Source organism: Notothenia coriiceps, unplaced genomic scaffold (genome assembly GCF_000735185.1).
Source record: "Notothenia coriiceps isolate Sejong01 unplaced genomic scaffold, NC01 NC01_scaffold00026416, whole genome shotgun sequence".
In the NCBI taxonomy this organism is placed as follows: Eukaryota; Metazoa; Chordata; class Actinopteri; order Perciformes; family Nototheniidae; genus Notothenia; species Notothenia coriiceps.
In genome coordinates, this window is record NW_011359117.1 from 1528 (window position 1) to 26091 (window position 24564).

The window sequence follows — 24564 nt, forward strand, 5'->3', positions numbered from 1 at the left end:
CTTCACAGGTTTGGTAACGATGCAGCCATCAACGTATCTAAGAGTATTATGGGATGTCATCAAATGCCGTTGGCATGGCGACAGATCATTCGCCATCAAGTTGGTTCAAACGTTTGCAGTTCAAATATTCTGCTGCTTTTCCAAGCCTTTTTACTTTTTTTTCTTCTCTTATCACACATTCAAGCCCCCAGTGTTCATGTATCATTTCAATCTAAATTCTTCACTTTCTTCTTACACATTACATTTCAGCATAGCAGTTTAGCGTCAGCTTTTCAGCATAAAGCATTCCCACTAGCAATTTCTTCAGGAATTGCATTCTCTAGTTCTATTCTATTAATCATCAGTACTGTAACTTTAACAGTATATGTGTTACACCCAGGATATTGGATTGTTGCACTTCAAATGTTTTTATCTTGTCTACTTACTCTGTGCTCTTTAATAACAATTCAATTTGTCATTATTTATCTGAAGTCAAATTAAATGCTGATGCATTTGTAAAAGTGTGGCTTACTTTGTCACACAATGTGTGGGTTTTTTAAGTTGGGTACAAAACAAAACACTTTCTAATGACAGAAGTAACCAAGTTCTAATAGAGTCTAGAGTCTTTACAAGAGCAGAAAGGATTAGCAAATATTTTAGTATTATATGTATAGAAATATAAGTCTGTTTGACAATTTTGCTAAAATAAGTCGTACAGTTCCCCCCTCTCTTGAGCCCTTACAAAAGGTTGTTGCTTCACCCTGATTGGCCAAGAGGGGAAAAGCACCAAGCTGCTCTCAGTTCTTAATTAGGAGCCAACAGGTGATCTGAATAACCTGCAATCAGCTCAGGGGACCTGTGACACCCAGCTCAAATTAATTGGGAAAATGATAATAACAGCATGTACCAAAGGTTTGCTGCACAAATATACAATTACATTTTAGTGAGATACTGAACATATATCACAGTTTTCAGATCAACTATTATTAATTTGATCTTAATGAAATTATAGGATTTATATCAAAAGCAGTGAATATATTAGGTATAATTGTGATTGTAGGCACTGCAAAGCCAGTCCCTCCAGAGAAGCCCCCGGGCAGTGGGACCTCCCCGACCCAGGATGGAAGTGTGGACTTCGAGGTGGGAGAGAGGGTCTGGGTCAACGGAGACAAGTCCGGCTACGTGCAGTTCATCGGGGGCACGCAGTTTGCTCCCGGGCAGTGGGCGGGAATTGTGCTGGACGAGCCTATCGGGAAGAACGACGGCTCCGTGGCAGGGGTCCGGTACTTTCAGTGTGAAGACGAGAAGGGGATATTCACACGGCCTTCCAAGCTGTCAAAGACTGCTCTGCCAGTGAAGGAGTCAAACGGGGGGCAGCAGAGTCCAGCACCAGGAGCCCCCGCAAACAGCGAGTCCACACCTGCTGCCACAACCTCAACTGGTAACATGCAGCATATTATCAGTGAATACTGACTGTGTATCTTATTCTGGGGGGTAAAGTTGGTCTGTTTCTGTGTACAGTTCAGGGCACCGGCATTAAGACGAGTGCAGCACTTAACCGAATGCTCACATGCAGCGATACAGTGTCTAACGTCTCAGACACAGAATCCATGAAGAAGAGGAGGGAGCTGAGGCTCGGAGACCGCGTGCTGGTAAGAAACACAGTGTATAATCACTAATATACTCAAGATTAATATTCATGTTTTCCTACAGTCATTTACTGCCAACAAAGGACTTCATGAGAGAACTGTTTTCAGTGAATCAAAGTGTTGATGATAAACAGAGCCATTTCCCATATAAGGTCACCTGTTCTGCTCCATTTCTGGGCAAAGTTTCAGTTACAAATCCCCAAAAAGAAAAGTATGAACTATGCAGAGCTTCAAGTCTTTCTCTTGGACATCAGCAGATGAATATGTAAGCAGTGTTAGTAGAAGAGAAGAACTATGTTGTGAAAGAAATGAGGAGGAAATAATTGTACATGATGCTGAAAAATCTCTTGAAGTCGCAATTCTCAGACCATGACCATGACATGAGAGTTTTACTTCGCGGGGTGAATGTAGTTTTTCAAACATGTAAGTGTATTTTGTACGTGCTACATTAGACATGAACACACAGTTTAAAGACAGAAGTCTAAATCCCAGTAATATTTACATTATGGTGATGCCGACATCTTAATTTTGCATGCATTTTCTATTGTTCTCCAAGTATTAGATTCAAGGCTTTTATTGTCATTCGTACATAGCTACAGTGTAGTTATGTTGATGAAAATCTTAGATCCCAGGCTCCTCCAACAGTGCAACACAATAAAACAGATAATATAGTGCAATTAAATACAATAAAATAGAATATAAGTGGTGCCATAAGAGTCTATATACAAGTGATACATCATTTGTGAGTTGCAAACAGGTGAATGTTATGGATGTTCTAGTTCAGGTGTTTAATAGTCTTATGGCCTGTGGGATGAAAGTAACTGTTTCTGAGTCTGGTGGTTTTAGTCCTGACGCTGCGGTACCGCCTGCCAGACGGCAGCAGACAGAACAGTTTGTGGCTGGGGTGGTGGGGGTCTTTGATAATCCTGAGGGCTTTCTTCATAAGATAAAATATGCTTACTACAAACTGTCCCAAATGTAACCTTAGAGGAGTTTAACAACTTTTAACCTTTTAAGATTGGTGAATTCATTTGAAATAAAACTAGTAAATTAAGAAAGCACTGCAAATCATAGTTTTTTTTTTTTGTGTAGGTTGGTGGTAACAAGGCAGGAGTTGTGAAGTTTCTCGGGGAGACAGACTTTGCCAAAGGAGCGTGGTGTGGAGTGGAACTAGATGAACCACTAGGCAAGAATGATGGAGCGGTAGCAGGGACCAGGTGATAAATGACACATGTATAAGATATGTCTTCACACAATCACAAGTAACCTGTGAAGAAAATATGTCTTAAATGTTTCTTTCTTGCTTTCCTCTCAGGTATTTTCAGTGCATGCCCAGGTATGGCCTGTTTGCTCCGACCCACAAGGTAATGCGTATCGGTTTCCCGTGCACCACACCCACCAAGGCTAAGAGCTCACGGAGGAAGTCCACCCTGAAGAGAAGCCCGAGCGCCTCCTCCATCAGCTCGCTCAGCTCCGCCACCTCCTCCATCAGCGGCAAGCCCAGCAGAGCAGGACTGGTAAGACCACTCTGTAGTTAGTCCACACTACAGGGGTTTATGTGGACTGTTTATGCAACACATCCCAACACCATACTGTGAGTCAAAGTTATGTATGCTTAGGTAGCAAACTCATCGTCAAAACCTTTTACCAGTGTACTGCTAACTTGCTTAGTTTTGCCTATGTATGCAACACATTTGAAATAAACCTAATTTCTACGAGTAAGGGTTTTATTGTGTTTGTTGTCAGTGTATTTCAACAAATGTACTTGTTTGGCTTGTTTTAGTTTTTTGGAACTTAAACCTATTGGGTTATTTTATGATTTGCTACTTCCTAGACCTGTGACACAGTTTTCTTTTAACAGATAACATACAACATTTTAAATCTTTGTCTTTGTCCCTTCAGCTGACAGAGACATCTGCTCGGTATGCTCGTAAGATCTCCGGCACTACAGCGCTGCAGGAGGCCCTGAAGGAGAAGCAGCAGCACATTGAACAGCTGCTGGCGGAGAGAGACATGGAGAGATTTGAGGTTGCGAAGGCCACGAGCCATGCAGGAGAAGTGCAGCAGGAGATGGTTCAGCTGAGGAAAGGGCGGGATCAGGTCAGAAATATTAACACATGAAGGTTATATGCAGTCAAACAGACTACAAACAAATACTAATACTAAAAAAATCACTTGCATCTCTTATTTGTTTATTTTAAGAGACTATTGTTTTAAAAATCTAAAGCTAATTTTTTGTTTTCTGAAAGGAATATTTATGAATGGGCTTGACACGATTGTAAAGGGAAGGGGCTGTTACTACTCCTATGGTTACCACAACTGATATCTTGATATAACTAAGTTAATTATTTGTAACATTATTAAAAATGTAATGTCAATGCAAAGGACACACTAGAAATAAAATCTATACACTAGGACTTATGCAATAATTATTTAAAGCACGTTTTTGGGCATTATGAGCCGTGGTCCCTAGTTAGGGGTTAAATTATTCATCAAACTATATATATAAAAAATACATTACAATAAACTTTTAACACTGATGGAATGTTGAAAGAGCACATTTTACAGATCAATAGTGGCGCGAGACATTGCAATATTTACATTTGTGAACGGAGCTACATTTTTCAGCGATTGCCATGGCCAACGTGAACTGTTAATTTAGTGTGCATTCACCAAGTTTGCTCATGCTGCTGGTCATTATGTGTGTTTACAGTATGCAATGGAGATGGAGGACAAGTTGGATCAGCTGCGATCACTGGTGGAGGCAGCAGACAGAGACAAAGTGGAGCTGCTCAACCAGCTGGAGGAGGAGAAGAGGTGAGTCTGACCTGTAGCTGCATGGGATTCTGTTTATGGATAGGATTAAAGCCATTGTTTTGATGTATCAATGTATAATACAGTATGAACAGTTGGACAAAGTTTTATGGCTGTCACTGTTTAACAGAAAAGTGGAAGATCTGCAGTTCAGCGTGGAGGAGGCCTGCATCACCAAAGGAGACCTGGAGGTACGTTTTGGTTATATAATCTGCTTCTCAATTAAACATCTGACTCACTGCAGCTGTCTGTCTCTCACTTGTCAGGCGGATGTTGTACCCCTGAAAGTCATGTGTGAATTATTGACAAACTAGATGGAAAGTTTAATTGACATTTTACCACTTCCTCTTAGTTCTGAGCTCTCCTGTATACAAGTTTCTAATGAACCCTGAGTCTGATCTCTTTGGCCTGCTATAGTCATATTTAAGTGACTTTAAAATGCTAAACGGCTGCTTTGCATTCCTCTTGTGATGATTACATCAATCATGTGTCTCCGACTTTCCCTTTCCCTGAAATCTTTGAATCCTTCATTTGCTTTCTTGTTAAGACGCATCTTCCTTCCTGCTCTTTTTGATTTATTCATTCCTTTCCTCTGAGGTTTGTTCACCCCTCTGCTGCACTTACATGACCATCCTCTCCTTATCTTTTCATCTACTTGGGTGTTCTTGAAAGCTCTCTTTGTGTTCCTATTCTTCAGTCTTTTTCCATGCTTTCATCTCCCCCGCTTGTCTGCATCTTCTTCCCTCTTCAGAGGAAATAAGGGACTAAAGCAGTCTCCTTCAAGTACAGGAATACAAGTGCCAATCAAGTGAGAACTCTCAGAGTCAGAATGAGATGATTGAAATGATTGGCTCATGATATTACTCAGAGCAGAATGAGCGAATAACAACCGTTGCCTTTGTTCACAACCGACTGATGTAATGCTGGAAACCATCAGTGCTTTCTTGCTTACTGGCATTTCTCTTTTAAAGTCTTCTTTCTGTTTGTGGCACAGAGCTGGCATGTCAGTGTTGCATTGGTGTTTGTTCTCCTTCTCCTCCTGCTCTCTCTTACTAACAGACGCAGAACAGACTGGAGCATGCCCACATAAAGGAGCTCGAGCAGAGCCTGCTCTTTGAAAAGACCAAAGCTGAAAAACTCCAGAGGGATTTAGAGGACACCAGGGTAATGCTGGCAGTCCCCGTCTCACAGCAGGACGGGGTGCTGTGCTTTTCCCTCCACTGGGTTTAATAACCATGACAGAAAATATTGAAGGACAAACAGTATGCAAATGTCCAGATTGATCACAAGCTGCTTACCTCATTGCCTTGTTCACGATAAGCCCTGACAATGAGACATTGGCTTTTAACTTCTTCTAATAAACACTATGCATGGGTTCATGCACGTTTTTTTAAAAGGCCTTGAAATGACTGGACTTCAAAGATGGTGAACATAATTTTTCTTCATAAACAAAGCCCACGAGAAAAAAAACTACCATTTATTAGTTTGTCATTCTCAAATTCTCTACTTTGTGAATTTCCCTCGTCTCAAAAGCCATTGCTTCCTACCGCAAAGTAAAACAAAATGGCTCGTTAATATATAGTGTTATTTGTAAGAGAATAAAAAGGCCAAATTCCAGGTTACTGTAGTTTATATAAAACAAACATAAGGAAATTGTGAAATTTTGTAGAGACGGATTAATCCACAATTGGTAATGTAGTGAGTAATAAGGGCAACAGTACGGCTAGCTGCTGTGTTTTATAATTATAAATTAAATATCTTTTGGTTTTTGATTGTCCTACAAACAAGTGATAATGTCGAAGACAAATTGATAGAACAAATAAGAAACTTTATCAAGTCATTTGTATACAGTTTAATCCCAGATATTATCAGGTTTAAACTCATATTTGGATATTTTGCTTAACAACCTAGATCTGTGTACAATACTGCACTTCTCTTCTTTGCATCATGTCTTCTTTTCCCCGTCTCCTGCTGCAGGTGGCCACGGTGTCTGAGCGCTCCAGGATCATGGAGCTGGAGAGGGAGGTGGCCGACCTGCAGCTCAGGCTCAGGGCGTCCCAGCAGAAGGAGGACGCTGCGTCTCTGTCCCAGCAGCAGATCAGCAGCCTCAAGGCTCAGGCTCAGTCTCAGGAGAAAAAGGTTTGCTACATGTTGCTTTCCGCTAAAATTGATAATTCATCAGTGTATAGGTTAATTGCATTACGTAACGCTGGAAGAAGTGATGTAATTATATTGGGCTATATAAATAAACATTGATTGATTGATTGATTTGCAACCCTCCTTTTAGCCCCTAATGTAAATTTTCTATTTTCTATTGGTTTGTTAAAGCTACTGTAATGATTAATGTATGGCTGTATTCAAATGTCTAAATGCATACTGTTTGTTCGATATATAATGTGTTCCCAACAGATCAGCGAGCTGAGTGTGGACGTGGAGAGCAAACAGAAAGAGCTTCAGTCTGCACAGCAAGATAAGAGCTCAATGGAAGAGCAGCTCAGCAGCCTGGTGAGAAAGGAGGAACATCTGTACATTAATGTAAACAAGGAGAGGATGTAGAAGGAAAAAGTTCATCTCTGCTCGTCTTCCAAAGATGTAAAGCTAAATATACAGAAATGTATATTGCAAGTGGACCTGTTGATTCCTCATCAGAGTGAAAAGAAAGGCATCTCTGAGGCTAAAAGTCAACTTCCTTGTCCGTTTGATTAGAAGACGTGAACATTTATATAACATATAAAATGTTCTGTTATTGAATTATAGAGCTAGTTATTTCTAGCATTTACATTTGACAAGCCTTTTTAACGTATACATGGCTTAAATAATGAATCCGTCATCAGTTGTAAATAGTTGTATTTCTTTATCAAAAAATCAATTTAATCATAAACTGTTAAGCTACAGAAGTGTTAAAGAAATGTTGTTCGGACTTCTTTAAGAATTTGATGATGTCATACATTTCACAGAAAAGTGCATGTGTTGGTATATTTATATATATATATATATATAAACACATTTCCTTCATCAGTGCACATCTGTGAGGGTCCAGTGTCTAACTATAGTTTCGCCTTATTTGTCTAATTCATGCTCCGTGAGGTGTTTTGCCCGTGGGCATCGTGAACGTGGCCTCATTAAGAGAGGCATTTTCTCCACAAACATTGCATGTTTTCTTGGCCAAGTCATTATTAGCTCAAGGTACAAGAATGTAACTATGTACGCGATTAGTTCGTAATCACGCTGATGTTTCCCCGTTTCAGAGACAAAAGCTCGAAACAGCAGAGGAGGACAACAAGAGGACAGCGAAGATCATGCAAGGTAAACATATCAGATGTGTCACAAGTGACTTTTTTCTGTGTGAAGACGGTGGTGAGAGGTTATGCTGTCCTTCTGTTTTCTGTCAGACCTGGAGCAGAGTGCGGAGCAGTCAAAGAAAGACCACCAGACGCTGAAAGAGAAGAGTCAGTGCGGAGAGAAAGAGCTGACAAAGGTACGCTTACACTCGTAGTCAATGGTTTAAAATAACTTGTCATTTACGTGAGTATTTGCATTTAAATTAACGTCATGCTTTTCTTTTTAGAAGAAAGTATTTGACTTTTTACCCCACTACATATTTTGACCCCTTTAAAGTGGATCTTATATAATATGATACATTCCTGTAGATTATGCTAACCAACAATATATAAAGGAGTTACCATTAGCACAACATTAAACATCTACTGCAGGGAAGTGCAACACACACATTGTTGCAACAGTAACATCAATACAAAAACTGAATTCATCATCATGCAAAACTGACGAGGAACATTTTACTGCACAATGACTACTTTTCCTTTTTATAATTTTAGTACATTTTGCTTAATAGATTCATAGACCTTTGCTTGGTTAAGGGTTCGAATGCAGGACTGTTAAAAATATGTTAGTAAAACATAGATCCTGGTACAGTATGCTTAAAAAACATCAGTGCTGAGAGACATCTTGACCTCATGTAACCAGTCTTGTTGTTGTTGTGCTCACACACAAAGAGCCTGAATGTCACAGCTCACACTGCAGCTAACAGTCAGTATGTAGATGATGAATCAGTGTGTAGACATTTGCTGATTCTCACCAAGATAGCTCACTTTGCTTCTGGTTCTCCAGAGAGCTCCACACAATATTTGTGATGATTTAGTTTGTGCTTAAAATATCTCAATTTAAAAAAAAAAAAAATTTAAAAAAAAAGTTTGGGCTTTCCTTTCTATAATCCCTGTTTAGGTCATCTTGTGTGCTTTCATTCATTCTTAGTGATGCTCTCCCACTCTAAATCTGAATATAGCCACAGGCAGCTCTTTTTACGCTGTTAGAACATTACTAACACACATGCACACGTTACTTACATTACATCATTCCCATTTGGACTTGATAGGTCGACGCACCAGTCTTGGCACTAATATCAAGGACATGTGAAGAAAACAATTATTGGGAATAACAATGATGAAGGAAGTACTTTTTTCTCTTGTGTAATCCCCATGAAACTGATTCCACTGAGTATGGGCCATCCGCATGTTGGGCAGTGTATTAGCAGGTACATGCATAAAAGGGTAAACAGAGTCTTTTACTGATTCAAGTGTTAGTAAAGATCAGTAGGTATTATAGTTTGCAGTTTTAAGAGTGTTTTGTTGTCTTTCCCTAAAGTCAAAGCTCTTCGCTCTGGCTTCCTGAGAGTCGTTATTAATAGATTTAAAAAGAGAAACAGCTGAACGAGCTCCAGGCTGACTCAGATGAGGGCAGTCTTCCTTTTTTAGCCAGCATTTTAATGACCTCTTATCTCTCCGGTCTATTCAGAGATTTTTTAAGTGCTAATATCCGTTTTGACTAGAAAGGGATTTAGATTGTTGTGCCTTTTGTACATTTTTGGGAAAAAGAGAATCTGATGTTACTCTCTGATTTAAGCTTTTCTGATTTGATATGTATGTTTTCCAGGCTGCTAAAAAGTCAGAAAGTTCAACGCTGGCGCTTGAGCAGCTAACAGATGAAAACAAGACACTGGAGGCACAGGTAAATATCAGAAATATGTGTGGTGATATTCAGATACAGCAGAAAACTGTGAATACTTTCTGACACTGAAATCACCGTGTTTTCATTTTATAAGTTGTATTTTTATTCATTAGTTTTCCCTTTTTTTGGTCAATCTTTCCACTCTCACACAGCACATGTGTAGTTTATTACAATATAGGACAGACATTTAAGACAGAAGTAAAGAAAAAGCACTATTTCATTTCTATTTCTTCATTCTCAGACTGACTTTTCAGGTGACTCGTTCAAAAAAGAAAAAGTATATAAAAGTCAGCAATAAAATTCTCCTTGCCGTCTGGACCTTATAGCTTTACTGGCAAATGCCCTTTTCTCTTATCCCACGCTGTGCTTTAGCATGTTGAGGAATCCTAAGCTTTATGTACTGTATGCATGCATGAGGCTGCATGTTACTTTGTGTCCACTGCCCTGTGAAAGAAAGGACTTGCACATGCATACGTTTAGCATTTGTAGCCTGCAGGTTTTTTATTATGTATTCACATCAGGATTCCCACACCGACCGCATGTGACTCTGAAAGTCCTAGTCATCACATCTAATAAGCCACGCATGAAATACTATGAGCCATCTCTCCCTGTCTCTATTGCCCCTATATGTGTATCATTACACCCTCATCCTGACGGTTGTCCAGCTGCAGCCGTGCTCTCAGACTGTGGCTCTCTGGTGCCCTCTTGCTTGCCTTTATTCACTCTGACTCCAGCTGTTTGCGAGCTCCAGATGTTTGATGTCATCACAGCGAGGGAAATTGAGATTGGAGATTAGAGATTGAACGTAAAAAAATGCTCTCTGTTTGGTTGCATCTATTTTAGTCCTCCTTTAACCCAACATAAATGACACCATACCAACCCTTTTATACACTACTAGTGTCAGAAAGAATAGGAACAAGTCATCCATTCCCCTTTAAATGGTTATTTTCAGCTCTGTCACTGTAAGGCATAATACAGAAATAGCATTAATAAAATAGTTAAAAATATAACCTTCTGTATTGGAAGGTTGAAATGAACAACATACAATAACTTTGTATGTACTTGCCTCTATGAGTCTGATAGGATCAGATAACATGACCGTCTTCAAAAAAATGTTTATGTATGCTACAATAACGAGAACAGTACTTTAGTCTTTGTAGGAAATCTAACACACGGTGTAAATGATTCTGCGGGAATGCTCTTACATCTGCTTTTTCTGCCCGCTCAGCCGTGTTGCTTTAAGTTGTGATGTAACTGGCTGAGAGTGTGTGCGTGAATGAACGGTTGACTTCAGATCGGGCTCTTGTGTTGTGCTCTCACACATCTGTTGGGTCCTGAGACTAAACTTTAAAAAGCGATTTATTGTTTCTGTTCTTATTTATTATGTTATAAGACAGCCCCAGTAGATAGATTACAAGGGAAATGATGCAAGAGTTGAAAGTTGCAACAAAATGGTGAAATGGTTGTTTCCAGCTTCAGTTATGTGTTTTTCCTGGTGTTCTTTGCCTTGTTATTGTAGTAAACCTAGGATGTTGGTATATTGAAGTAGACCAAGAGATGGACAAGAAATATCAACTTGAATATATTACACGTACAACATGTAGTATTTAAAATCATATGACATAAATCTGTCTGGTTAGCTTTCTTTTTGTTGGGTTTGCTTTTAAGTTGTGGTTATTTGCTTGATTTCTGTTTTATTTAGATTTAGGGTAGATGGAGTATTATTGGGTTTTGAAGTATTGGTATTCCAAAGAAGCAGTTTAAATACAGTAGACATTTATTTTAACCAAAACAATATTTGAAAGAATAACTGACAGATGAATGGCTGATGAAAACAATTGACAGTTTCAACCCTGATGAAATACTAGGGGTGTTGGCTGCCACCTGTTTGTCTTCTTTAACAAAAAGATGTCCCCGGAATGAGCTCCAGCTTCTCAGTTGTGCTTATTTGCTGGTTTTCTCTGTCTTCTATGATCTTATACCGGATGTATCTGAAACTCCCTTAACCTTTTTGTTTGGCTTTTTAGCTTGTGTTACATATGGGCATTTGCTCATTTACTTCATTTTATGACAGTAAACATATTACTTTTGGTCTTGAGGGGAAGATGGACAAAAAATAAAAACATGCCTTTTGTTTGTCTGTATTTATAATTGGGATTATTTGCTGGTTTCTCAGCCTTTTGGACCAAAAACAATTATTTAAACACAATGATTGTAATACAATTGATTTTCTAGACATTTTATCGGCGAATAATGTGTCAATGAGGACAATTCATTTGTGGGTTTTAGCCTACGTTACATCTCACACATGTTGCAACACTAAACAACATGAATGCTTCCTTGTTTTGATCAGACCTTGTAAGGTACAGCAGTTTACACACAGCTGATTCTATTTGCTGTGATTCATGTAAAACACTGAATGAAAGGTGAATCTTTCAGAGGAGTGTGTACATATGGTGTTAGCCAGTGAGGAAACAAAAGCAGCAGAATGTTTGAGGGGGGGGGGGGGGGGGGGGTCTGGGAGGAGCTGATTCTTGTGGGGCTTACATAATGGAAGTGCTCAGCTTTTAACCCGACTGTGAGAGAGAGAGCGAGGCTGCTGAGGCGACGCACGCTCCATTTCCCTCTCGCGGCGCTGCACGGCGGGGGATGAGAGCTGATGCTTTATTGATGCCCAGCTTGTTTTATTCTGTGCATGTGATGCTGTAGAGCCGGGTGACATCGCACCAGCGCTGCTGTTGTTAGAAGGTTAACATAGGTTAAAACCAGAGGGGAGCTGTGCAGGTATGGACATAGCTGCTCTGCATCAGGGTTACTCCAATAACAACTTCTCACCTCACTACCAGGTAGGACGGCTGCTTTTCTTTGGCTTCTTAGCTCGGGATTCAAGCCTGATCAGTGCAGCAGATTGTAGAGCATTTCAATCTTCTTCTTCTTCTTGTTTGCAGGAAAAGAGGGTGCTAATTCTGTCTCTAATTAGCTCTCATAAATGACGGTTTTAATTGGTGTTGATTTCAGATTCCTTGATGTAGCCTGTGCTTGTGATCAGAGTAGATATCCTGCACGTTTGTTTATAATTGTGTTAGTTTAGCACTCTCAGCTGACTATACACTTTGAAGGTGGAGATAAATATTGAAAAAGTCAGAAACAGATGTGCAAAGCATCCAAAACACAGTTGTTGAAGATATGCGAAGAAGCACGGAAACATAATGCAGATGCTTAAAGTGGGAAACACATTAGTTTTAGAAAATAGTTTTTTTTTTTTTTTTAACCAGCTACTGCAAAGGTATTGATTTATCAGTCATACTTGGTAATTCATTATTGACTATTGCTATTTTGAAACTGCAAACATGGCGGCGCTGCACATGTCAGAAAAACAGTTAAGTGAGATGTGGTGTTTTGTTTTGGACTCCCAGATATCGGACTTAAATGAGAAACTGAAAGTGTGCATGAGGTGAAGTTGGAGGAACTGTCGTCTGGGGATTTTATTTTTAGTTTCACATGGACTGAACGCATTCTGCTCTCTTCTGACTCATCACATTTATCAAGGCGTTGGGTATTTTAAGAATTAACTGCAGCTTCACTCCTAATGACCCATCGCTTCTCTTGTGTAACAGCAGCTGTTTTCTAACGCAAGAGATGTTTTATTGTGAAGTGGTATTATGGTGTTTATGGTGTAAAGTAGCTGACACACACAATGAGGTCATTATTTGATGAGTAGGTAGACAATTAATCCTCGTTACAGTAAGGATGCTTTTATTTTTGCCGGGTCATTTGTATCTTTTATCACAGTGAGTATAGAGAGAAACATTGTTTGTGCCACTAAACTTTGGGGTTACCAAAATAAACAACTATTTTGATAATATTGATGAATATATATTTTTAAGGAGAATGCCAAACATTAGCTGGTTCCATGTTTTGAAATGTGAAGATTTCCTGAATTTTGTCTGATTTTAAGTTAAAAAGGTTTGTGCTTCTTCTCTGAGTCAAAACTCAGTCAAACATGAACACACACACATGAAACACAGTAATATAATTGTGTGCATTTCACTGATGTCTGTCCATCATAGATAAAGCATCCTTCAAATCATAAGAGAAAAAAAAAGAAGCTTGCCTTTGATCATTAAATGTTTTCTTCTGTGGCAAAGCGATCCAGTGATAGTTGTCAGTAGATCCATAGGCCCACTGCAAACATAAAACAGCTGAGTTTTAATGATGCCACTTTGCCAAAATGTTTTTAAATATAAGCCCAAAAAACACAGGGTGCAAAACCAAATAGGTGTATACTATACACAGTACAGTATCTCCCATTTTCGGAGAGCTTGCTTAGTCGTCATTTAGGAGTCTCTTTAAAACACAAGCAGGCTGCTCTTGACCTGATACACATTACAGGAAGAACCGACAGTTCCAACCAGTAATGAAGCTTTAATTGTTGCCAGTGTGGGGGGGAAATGACCCACATAAGTGCTCCTTACACTGCCCTGCCCTCTTTATTTTATTATAGGTTATTTTATCCTGTTTGCTTTTTAGTGGCAGTTAGTTGTATTTAGATGTGTTTTTTGCACTTTGTCTCAATGTTTTCAATGTTTTGTGTAAGGCACTTTGAATTGCCTTGTGGCTGTCGTGTGCTTTATAGATTCACTTCCCACCTCCCCCGGAAAAATAATCCAGTCAGAATAGGGCTTTAGTGTAACAACATCTTAGCTGTGAATACATAATAAGCAAAAAAGGGAAAACTACCTCCCTTAAAGTTCTTTGTTGTTCTAACTTGGTGTGTTTCTATTATTTATGAATCTTTTCAGCTTGAGGCTTTAAAACAGCAGAACTCCAAGTACCAGGAGGAGCTAAGCCTGTCGAAGGAGCGGAGCAGCTCAGAAAACCAGAGAATCGGAGCCCTCTGCAAGGAAATGTGAGTACTCGTTATAACTAATGTGTTTTTTCCTGGCATGTCTCCTGTAAAGGTGACCCCAGCCAGCCAGTTCATTAGAGTGCTGTGTGCTTAATCTGTCCGGAGGGTCTGTACTGATCATTAAAGATCCCGCTTGCATTTCTGGCTCTAACTCAGCACAAAGAAAGGACTGTGCAAATGTCTCGGTTTAATTACATTTTAGACATCAAAGTCAAATGTGTTATTAAAGTGGCTCCATCTGCAGCTCTCTGGAGAGATGCTCCTACTTGTAAAGATGCTATAAATTGTTGTGTAAAGCCCATAATTAGCCAGAGGGTGCTATTATGTGATTATGGATATGATGGTGGAGTACAATGCACGATACACATGACTGTGAGAAATCCCTCTTGGGAGGAATTGCCTTCATATTTTTAAACCACAATTCCTCACTATTAAAATGGTTGTTTAAGATTTCCACAAAGCACATATAATGTCTTCTTTTTACATTTCCCATATACATTTGTTAAAAATATGTCATATATAAATGTGGATGTACTTTTCCGTCAATAAGTTTGGCTAAAGTCAGTCTGCTGTTGGTCACATTTTGGCCTTAGTCGTGGCTCAAAAAGGTATAATCATCACAAAGTTTGGTCTCATTTTGAACTGAAGCAGCACATATTTACTCTATGTTACCAAATATGATCCACTTAAGTTAGGCATGATACAAGTTGAACAAATCTTTTGTTGTCTTCGCTGCCATCTTGACTGTAAGGGAGCCCGAATTATCACAAAATGCATTTGTTATATTACTTTATTTGTATCTTTTTCTTACTCTTGGAATTCATGTAAATGAATGAAAACAGATCCATGAAGTGGTTAAGAAAATGTCAAATGTGTTTTGCAAAATGGTTTTCTATTAAGTGAAAGTACTAATTAGTCACATGAAAACCCATTGGTATGATCCAGTTAAGACCCTCATGCATAGAGAGGGGCAAAGCATGAAAAAGCTAAATCTATTAACATGATTACTTTCATGGCTTCCACTGTGTTGGCATAGCAACAAATTCATAAAAATACATCAGCGCTCTGACTGACTGCTCAGCTAAAACTGTTCTTGATGCCGGGTAAAAATACTGCATCTTTTATCAGCATGTTTTCACTTCCAATTGTTTGTGATGATCTCCAGCCCAAAGTCGAGGTCTATTTATAGACTTTGTGTGTGTGCGTGTGTTTTTGAGTCTTTACATCATTCTGACACACCTCCCCTGAGTCATCAGAGCCCAGAGCTGTGACGTCAGAGCTCCAGATGAATCTAATTGGCTGAATTATAGTCATCAATATGTAGCATCCTTCGGGAAGCGCAGCAGATGGAAATGTCAAGCAATATTATTGGAGAGAACCTGCGTTTATAATATCAATGCCTTTTTATTTTTCAAACCAAACATTCTGCATAAAGGTGAATCCTGTTAAACACTTCTGTGGATTTGTCACAGCTTAATTTCCTCCATTTCCATCCCGTCACGTCTCAACAATGTGTTTCTCCATCCTTCCTCAGTCTGCTGCTCTTATGTAATCACTCCGTCGCTGCTCCTAGGACCGCCTGGCTCCAACATGGCCGCCACTTTCACTATGACATCAGTGTGTGGACTAAATGTGGCTTTTGTTTCTTCTGAGAGAGCAGCTGTGTGCACCACAGCTCTGATGGTCTTTGTTGAGGTCAAACCTGATTGTTTTGTCCGTCAGTTTGGGAATATATGTGAGTCCTCATTCATTAGTAAGGCTTATAAAACAGCCACGCTAACAGCTCTGCGAGATTGTGCTTTGGTACAGCAGTGCTTTAAACTAATTGCTAACATCAGGATGCTATCATGCAATGACAATGTTTAACATTAAGCCTGCTTAGCACCAGCATGTTAATGTCTTAGTTTCTTTTTGTAGCTGGCTGACATTTACTATTTAGCAGTTAAGGCTGATCGGATAAGATAGTTTAGCAGGTATTTTGTCAAATAAAGTAGTGGACAAATATTAAATTGGACCAAAGTGGTCAACCGACCAAAAGTAATTAATGCAGCTTCAAGATCTCTTGTACCGTCTTCCACATGTTTTTGTCTAGAAATATAAGCTTTGATATCATTTCTCTCTGGAAAAACACAGAGCATAAAACTAAGGTAATAAGAAATGAAATGAAAGATGATGCATGAAACTATTTGTCATGCTTCAAATTGGAAAATCTTCGCCCCAGCTGCTTCACTCTCTGCTAAAACATTTTAATTTGTATCCTATTGGAGAATACTGATGACAGACATTGCAGTGACTTTTTATTTACAAGTATATGTAAGAAACCATATTTAGTATTCCTATTTCCCTTTAACTCCTCCAATTAACTGTAATGGCTGATGTTGTTATACAGCAGGGACTGGTAGCCAAATATTTCACCCAGCTGGTGCTCAGACGCAGCTCTTAGTCACACAAAGCTTCTTCCTCTGACACAAATCCTAAGAATGACCCACATGGAGCTAATTTCAATTTCTCCAGAAAATCATTTGGTTCCAGCATCCAAACATATCCAAGTTCATAAATTCCCAGACAACACAGTGTGTGCATCTGTCTCTTGGGCTACATTTGGTCATATGCTGAGATTAAAGTGTCAGCTTTTTAATTCCCTGGTGGTGTTTTCACTCGTGGATGTGTGTGTACTGTATCACTACTGTATCTTATGCAGCAAGTATAAACCACTGTGGGTTTACAGCTGTCCAATCCTTTAAGATGTTAAAGTAGGACGAGGTAATAGTGGAAATAAGCAGCTGATATAAAGACTAACAGATGGCTTTTTAGTCTGTGGATGGTATCAGTATAAATGAGGGCCTTACAGTAGATTCACTTTCAACTCACAATGTTTGTAGTGCAAACATTTTCTGCTTTTATGAAGACATAATTGACTTGAATACATTTTAAATTAGAGCCTTTACCCGTACACTTGGTTTGCTTTGTAGCTATAATCAATATTTTCCTTTTAGCAATGGATCAGAGGACTATGTGTCATAGGGCTCGGTTGTAGTCATGAACCAAAAGAGAACTATCAAGTTACTCAACAATGACAAACAACAACCTGCATATCTCTGAGCATTTAGCCAGGATATACATAAAAATATAATATGATATATATATATATATATATATATATATATATATATATATATATTTAAAAGGATATAACCCTCAGTAGTTGGTAGAGACACCAAAGTGAGCTAAAAAAGAAAGTAAAGATTGGACTTTACATCCGTGAGGTGTTTAAACCCCAAATAAAAGCTAATGTTGCTCTGTCTCTGTTGACCGGTTAGAACTTTATAGGCAGGGGTGCAAATAACTGGTACGCTGGTACGCTTGCGCGGAAACAATCTGAAATGCGTACCGTCACTTGTGTCACAAAGCGCATTTGCGTTCCAACGTACTTGTGAAGCTTTTCCAGAAGGCGGTTAGATCACCGGACGACAGAGTCTTCTTCACATAACTTTGAGTACTGACTCCAGGTACTCATTTCAGTACGTCACTGAGAAAGTTATGTGCACCCCTGTCTATAGGGCATAATCAACTCTAAAATAAGTTCTTTTTGCACCAAAATGTTGAGCAGGTGAACCACAATGTATTTGAAGGTGCCAGTTTGTTAATGTTTGGGTGCATGTGTAACAGGTGTGAACACATCTGGCCCCAGACCAGATGTAAGCATACAGCAGTGATGGTGACACAGATACCTTCCTTCAGTGCACACTTTCAACTCTCTTCCTCCTCTTCCCCTGCAGTGAGGAGCTGAAGCTGGCCTCCCAGAAGTCTCAGCATCTTGAGGAGGTACAGACCTTTCTAAATATGTTATTATATAAACGCCGTCCTTCTTCCTGTCATGGATCAGGGTTTCTTGAGTCAGATACGGTGATTTGATTAATAGCTTTTGGCACCGTGAGGATTTAATTCCCACTGTGCGAGCGAGCTCAGACGGGTTTAGCTTCTATTTCAATGCCTCGTGTGTGTTTCCCTCTCAGCACAATGACGACCGCAACAGTCAGCAGGCAGACATGAAGACCAGGTAAGAGACTAGGACATATCTCCCTAATAAATATGTATGTTTTATATTTCTGTCATGTTCTTCTAAACCACGCTGATAGACTGTTTTATATGTTATTCGGAAATCCCTTGAGGTTGTACACACTATGTACATGTTGTGATTTACTTGATGAACCTTCATTGATAGTCAGTCCAGTGAATATGTAATGAACTGGTCACACTGGCTTATTAAAGGTGATTCCCTCATTTAGTCAGTTGATTCAATGAATTATAACCAATATAATGTCGTTTTATGCTGATTTAAGGGTATATTATGTGATTGTGTTTATCAGAATATTAGGCCTGACAGACTTTTCCACTTCTGGTAGGAGAGTAAGATGTTTGAAATGTGTTCATTGTGTTTGTTTGGTCTTATTTTAGTCACTTTCTAAGTCTGGAAACAGAAAGTTTTTGTCTTCTCAGCTCAGTATTTAAACGTCTTCAGAGCAGAGACTTCAGTTAACAGTGAATGTTTGATGAGGCGTAAATGATAGACAGGATGACAGTCGTAGGTGAAAGTGATCAGAGTAAGATCAGAGTAAGGAGGAGAGAGATGGAGAGCAGCTGACGGCTCTGTGGTGTCGGCTGTAGGGAAATGAAAAGGTGATGCACAATAATTAGAGCAGAAATAATACATTTGGAGCGAGAGTGTGTTCTCAGGTGGAGGGGAAGAAGACAGGAGATGTGATTCAGTGAAACGACCTGATTCACATCCAGTTTCATTTCTCAAGAAAGCTGAAACAGAGATGGTGTCTCCTGGGTATCACTGGGGCAGGTGGTGTAGGGTATCACTGGGGCAGGTGGTGTAGGGTATCACTGGGGCAGGTGGTGTAGGGTATCACTGGGGCAGGTGGTGTAGGGTATCACTGGGGCAGGTGGTGTAAATCCACAGCTGATGATTCATGGTTTTTGACTGTGTGGATGTGAAATCCAGCATCGTGTTTTACAACTGTTTATATGCTGTAACCTTTACAGTTGGGTAAAGTTCATGTTTCACTAGGGCTTCACCAAATGTCCCTTCTTATATTAAAGCTTTGAAGTTTTTGAATGAAGCTTCAAATGTTATATTTTATGATATTTTCACGAATCTTCAATTTGATAAAGATTGTTCATCAGATCAAATCAAATGTTCTGGTCATACAAAATAAATGTATGATTCTATCAGACTGCCTTTTATACCAGGTGTGTGCCGCTCTTTGTCTGCTAAATGCTAACAAATAAGGATTTGAGCATAATATGTGTGTGCATTGTGGAGATGATGATCTATCTTTATGCTATATATCTGTATCGTTTGAATTCATTTGAATTGTTTGGATCACACAATCCTGAAAATGATGTTTAGTTTCAACAATAGAAAACTAAAGTATTCAAAGAGATTATAAAAAACAAAGATGACCTCAGTCTAAATATTGGTTCTCTCTTAATCTATCCTGTCTTTGGTGTTCTTCCAGAGAAACGGATGGTGAAATGAACTTCCAGAAATCCACTGGAGCCTTAATCTCAGACAAAGACCGGGACCTGGACACTCTGAGGAAGGAGGTATTCACAAGTTTTTACAAATTCTTTAGAAACGTCCCTCTTCTCTCAGCTTGATGAGGGTTTCCTATTTTTCTGTGTTGCTGCAGATCGCCGTGCTTCGAGGAGAAAACGCCACGGCCAAGACGCTGCATTCGGCCGTGGAGACGCTGGAGAGAGACAAAGCTCAGCTGCAGAGCCGAGTCCACGGTCTGGAGCAAAGGCTCATGGGATCACAGGCCTCAGAGGGAGAAGACTGGGAGGCTCCGCCCTCAGGTGAGGAGAGGAGGATCAAACATGAACTCTGGTTCTGGTGAGGATGTGTTTGTTTTGGTCAACCTGTTTTCTGATGCTCCTGCAGCCGACGCAGCGCTGGAGCAGCTGAGGGAGGAGAAGGAGTTCGCCGAGGGGCAGGTAAGACTGTCAGGACGAAAAGAAATTCTTACAAAGGTGGGATTTTGAAAGGGATTGAAAGGCCAAAGAAAGAAAGGTGGAGAAGATAACTAAATGTATGTTCTCAGCTTTTATCTGAGCCCACTTGAAGGTGATCTGTGTCTCGCTTGGTCTCCATCAGATAAACTTCCTGAACAGTGTGATCGTGGATCTGCAGCGGAAGAACGAGGAGCTGAAGATCAAGCTGAAGAAGCTCGCTCTGGCTGAGTTCAACGGCAACGACGACACTGATAAGTAAGGGATATATCAATGATATCAAATGAAGCTTCTCTGTGTTCTTATGTTATTGCAAATTGATACAATCATAACAAGTCATTGAGGAAGTGATTGGCTGATTAAAGAAAATGAAGCAGAAGCCTTACCTCCCTAACCACACTTTGCTTAAATGAAAGAAAAGGAACATTGATACCACTCATGTGTTTGTTAAACGTGAAGTTACAGCCAGGCAAAGTTAGCTTGGAGGCTAGAAGGCTGGAAACAAGGACAGACAGTGGTAAGTCCTACAAAATATGCATACAAGCCCCCCTAAAGTTAATTATTCAACCCATTGAAGGCTTTATGTGCAGAAATATTGTGATTTTTACACTTTTTATTTCCTTTCAAGTCATGAAACAAACATCTGAACCCTGGTTACTGTAGTTTTTTATTAAACAAACGGGAAATATTGTATTTCTTGTGGACTATTTCTATCTGTGGGTGAATCCATATTTGGTACTCTTTGTTACGGAGGGATGGTGTACTATATGTGGGATTGAGTTCAAATAAAGTACATTGTGTGTGTTCATGCTCCTGAAGTATGTCCAGGTCACCCAGTGAAACAGTGTGGCTATGAGGGAAGGAGAGGAAGAAGATACATCACACACGACTCTTTTCTCTGCCGCAGGTTTGATGACGGTGAGTCAAAGCGGGAAAAGAAGGCGACTCCGCGTCTGTTCTGCGATATCTGCGACAGCTTTGACCTCCACGACACGGAGGACTGCCCCACGCAGGCCCAGAGCCCCGACTCGGTGCCCCACACCACCTACCGAGGCAACCCGGCCGACGAGAGGCCGTACTGCGACTTCTGCGAGGCCTTCGGACACGCCACCGAGTCCTGCAACGATGATCAGACCTTCTAGTAGCTCCAACAGATATTTACCGGCATTTCAATTCCTTCATTTTCCTCCTAAACTCACCTTTTCACCCTCCAGCTTCATTCCCGTCAGATTTTTTTCATATTGTATTTTTCTACTGTATTTATGCATATCACTGGTAGCCACTGTCCTGGTCTGAATCTCTACTCTGCAGCTTTTCTCTGAAGATAAACTGTAATGCACAACGCTCGTCCAAATATATGCTGCGCAATATTGATGTTTATAACAAAAAGGAATCCGTCCTCTGCACTCAACGTTTTTATCGTGCTGTTTTGCATTTAAGTTTGTTTCTAAAAGTAAGAAGTACGTGTTGTTTTTTAGGCTTTATTTGATATTTAGCAGAAAATGATGCAACTTGATTAAGCACAGTTGAAATAAGGGAAAATGAAGCACCTCTACATTACTGTCTCTTAAGTAACACATTCCTCGAGTCTATGCGGCTGCAAAAATCAGACAGATACTGCCATGTCTAACTTTTTACTAATTTTATAATATTTACTAATATTTTTGCAAAGTGCTTCTTCCAGCATATCCACCTAAAACGAATTATAAGATCCAGGAAAAATATAATCTAACATTCTAAAGAAATGAGGCATAATGTTGCAGAATTATACAGTAAGTCCTGAAATCTAATCGCATTCATTATTTGAAAAAAAAAGTTATTTCCAAATATTTTACGACAAATGATTAAAGCTTTATACTCAAAAGATTTTGAATAGACATCTGTCTTATTGTTTAAATATTATGACTGTATAATATAACTGATTGTGGCTTTTTCTTTATTTGATATTCTTTTGTATTTTTAGTGGCCCTCTAACTCAGTCATTATCAACCTAAATATTAGTCTATGTAAAACCTCTAATACTTTGAGTAAATGTCAGTCTTGACGTTGGAAATGGTAGCTTCCAAGGTTTCTCAGTGAACGCCATGAGATGCAAACAAAGACAACAAACTAATTACATACACCTTGACTTAAAGGGACAGATTTTACACACAAAGGTCAGTGTACTCGTTTACATTTTGTATGAAGTCACAGATTTATGTTTGGACAAAACCATCTCACTATTAATATCTTCGTCAGCCTGCACCAGGAATTTTGGGTGTTAAAGTAAAAATAAATTCAAAGCACTTTAAGGACGCCTGGTCTATAATGGTGTAGATTTTGAGTTTTAAAGTTCATCTACATGTGCAGAGCAGACACAAAATGAACCACTTGATTAGATAGATTTGTTTTATCTCTGTTTGTGTTGTCTCATTTCCATAGATCATCATTCAGGTTAATATTCTCGATGAATGCCACTGAGAGCTCCAGAGGTTTCGTTGATGACGACGTTGTTGCATTTTGTTATTTATTGTCTGATGTTTGGCTAACCAGTGACATTCCTACAGGGACATAAGCTAGCACTGATTCAAGTGTAAAGTCTGAACTAGGACCACTAGACGGGCTTCTGAAATGCAAACGCCTCATGTTACAGAATGAAAACTAACCAGATAAAACTATAGAAGCCTCTACACTAACTTCATTTTTTTTTTGCACTGTCCACTTTAAAGATTCAGCCGAAACAAACAGCGCTTTAACTAAAGATTCTAAACAAAAGTGAATTTATTTTAAGAGTCAGTACAGATTATTCCGTCCCATTTCATACTGCCCTCTTTTAACTGGTTTGACATTTTTTGGAAATACACCTATTTGCTTTCTGGTGGAGAGTTAGATGGGATGATCGACACTACTCTGTCTGTATGACAAATATGAACCAAGTTAAGGCAGGTTAGCTTAGCTTAGCACAAAGTGTGTAAACGTTTTTTAGACACTGGTTTTTCTACAGGTTAACTAATCAAGATGTTAAAATCAGAGGTGCTGAAAGGCAGATGTAGTCTTATACTGTATTTATAGGGTAACTGCAACAATTTGACATCTAAAGTCTGTATCGAGGTGTTGGGGAGTAAAGAAAAGTCTCCAGATAAAAAACAGTTTTCCCACAGAATGGTGTTTCCATACATCTAAACTGCATTTTTAGTACATTTTGAGGAAATGACATTGCCTCCCTGATTATGGTCGCAGTTTTAAACATGAGGTTAAGGTTGTAAATGAAAACAAAACAAAAGAAAACAACAAACTTAATTAACAACCAGATATTTAAATGTTCCTCGCATTCTTTTTAACACAGGTCAACATGTCCCATGAATCTGTTAGTTGGTAGTCTGGTTGCATTGTGGGTAATGCAGGCGCCAAGTTTTTAGGAGGAAGAGGAATATTTTATTTTGAGAAAAATGAAAGCTGGTTCTGCTGCAGCTTATTTGAATCTTTCCGTATTTACAGTGCATCCTCGGTCTGATCATTTAATAAGTGCAATAATACGGTTTATCTGTAGATAACTCCTTTCATAGACAGATATTAAAGTTGTATCAATCATTTCAACTACCTCTAAGAAAGTGAACATATTCCCCAGAAAATGTCAAACTATTATTTTAAATTTAGCCTCTGTAGCGACTTGTATTTGACTCCTCTTGTTCTTAAGCACAATATTTGGATCATATTGAATCTTCCCGTGTAACAGTGTATTTTAATACATGTGACTAACCTTTGTAAATACTAATCAGAGGCGTCCTTCTGATAAATGTGTACACAGTGCCATGAGACAAAAGAAAGCTTTTATGTGTACGACATTTTATTTTTCTGCCCTGTTGTATAATGCGAGAAAAACAACATTTGTATAGACTTTAAAACATTGTGTACTTTATAAGTGATGCGTCTAATTATTATTATTAGTGTAATGTTTTATATATGTAACTATTTCAGGCACTATCTAGAAATGGTTTGGAAACTATTTTACAGATGTCGACGTGGTGTAAGATGTCACTGTTTTCTATGTTCTGTATACTCCTGAGCAGTCCAATAGAAACACTTTAAAAACAAGCTTGTGCTCATGTGGTTTTTTCACTCTAGCAGAAAACACTCAGATATATTTAAAACAGTATTTGCACAATGTAGAATAACTACAAGTAAAAG

At 39.1% G+C, this 24564-nt stretch overlaps 1 protein-coding gene across 1 annotated transcript; it reads left to right on the plus strand.

Annotated features, from left to right (window-relative positions):
* Window positions 1–1039: 1039 nt before the first annotated feature.
* On the plus strand, window positions 1040–24471 carry clip1b (CAP-GLY domain containing linker protein 1b; the record flags this gene model as incomplete). The annotated part of the gene is made up of 21 exons (XM_010784384.1): window positions 1040–1420; window positions 1501–1631; window positions 2721–2845; window positions 2944–3145; window positions 3531–3728; window positions 4342–4445; window positions 4573–4633; window positions 5502–5606; window positions 6420–6581; window positions 6852–6947; window positions 7691–7748; window positions 7835–7920; window positions 9393–9467; window positions 14270–14376; window positions 18156–18201; window positions 18393–18436; window positions 19905–19992; window positions 20079–20244; window positions 20330–20418; window positions 20543–20655; window positions 21305–24471. Coding segments are annotated over 21 exons (2672 nt in total), but the record flags the coding sequence as incomplete, so codon positions are not given.
* Window positions 24472–24564: the final 93 nt, after the last annotated feature.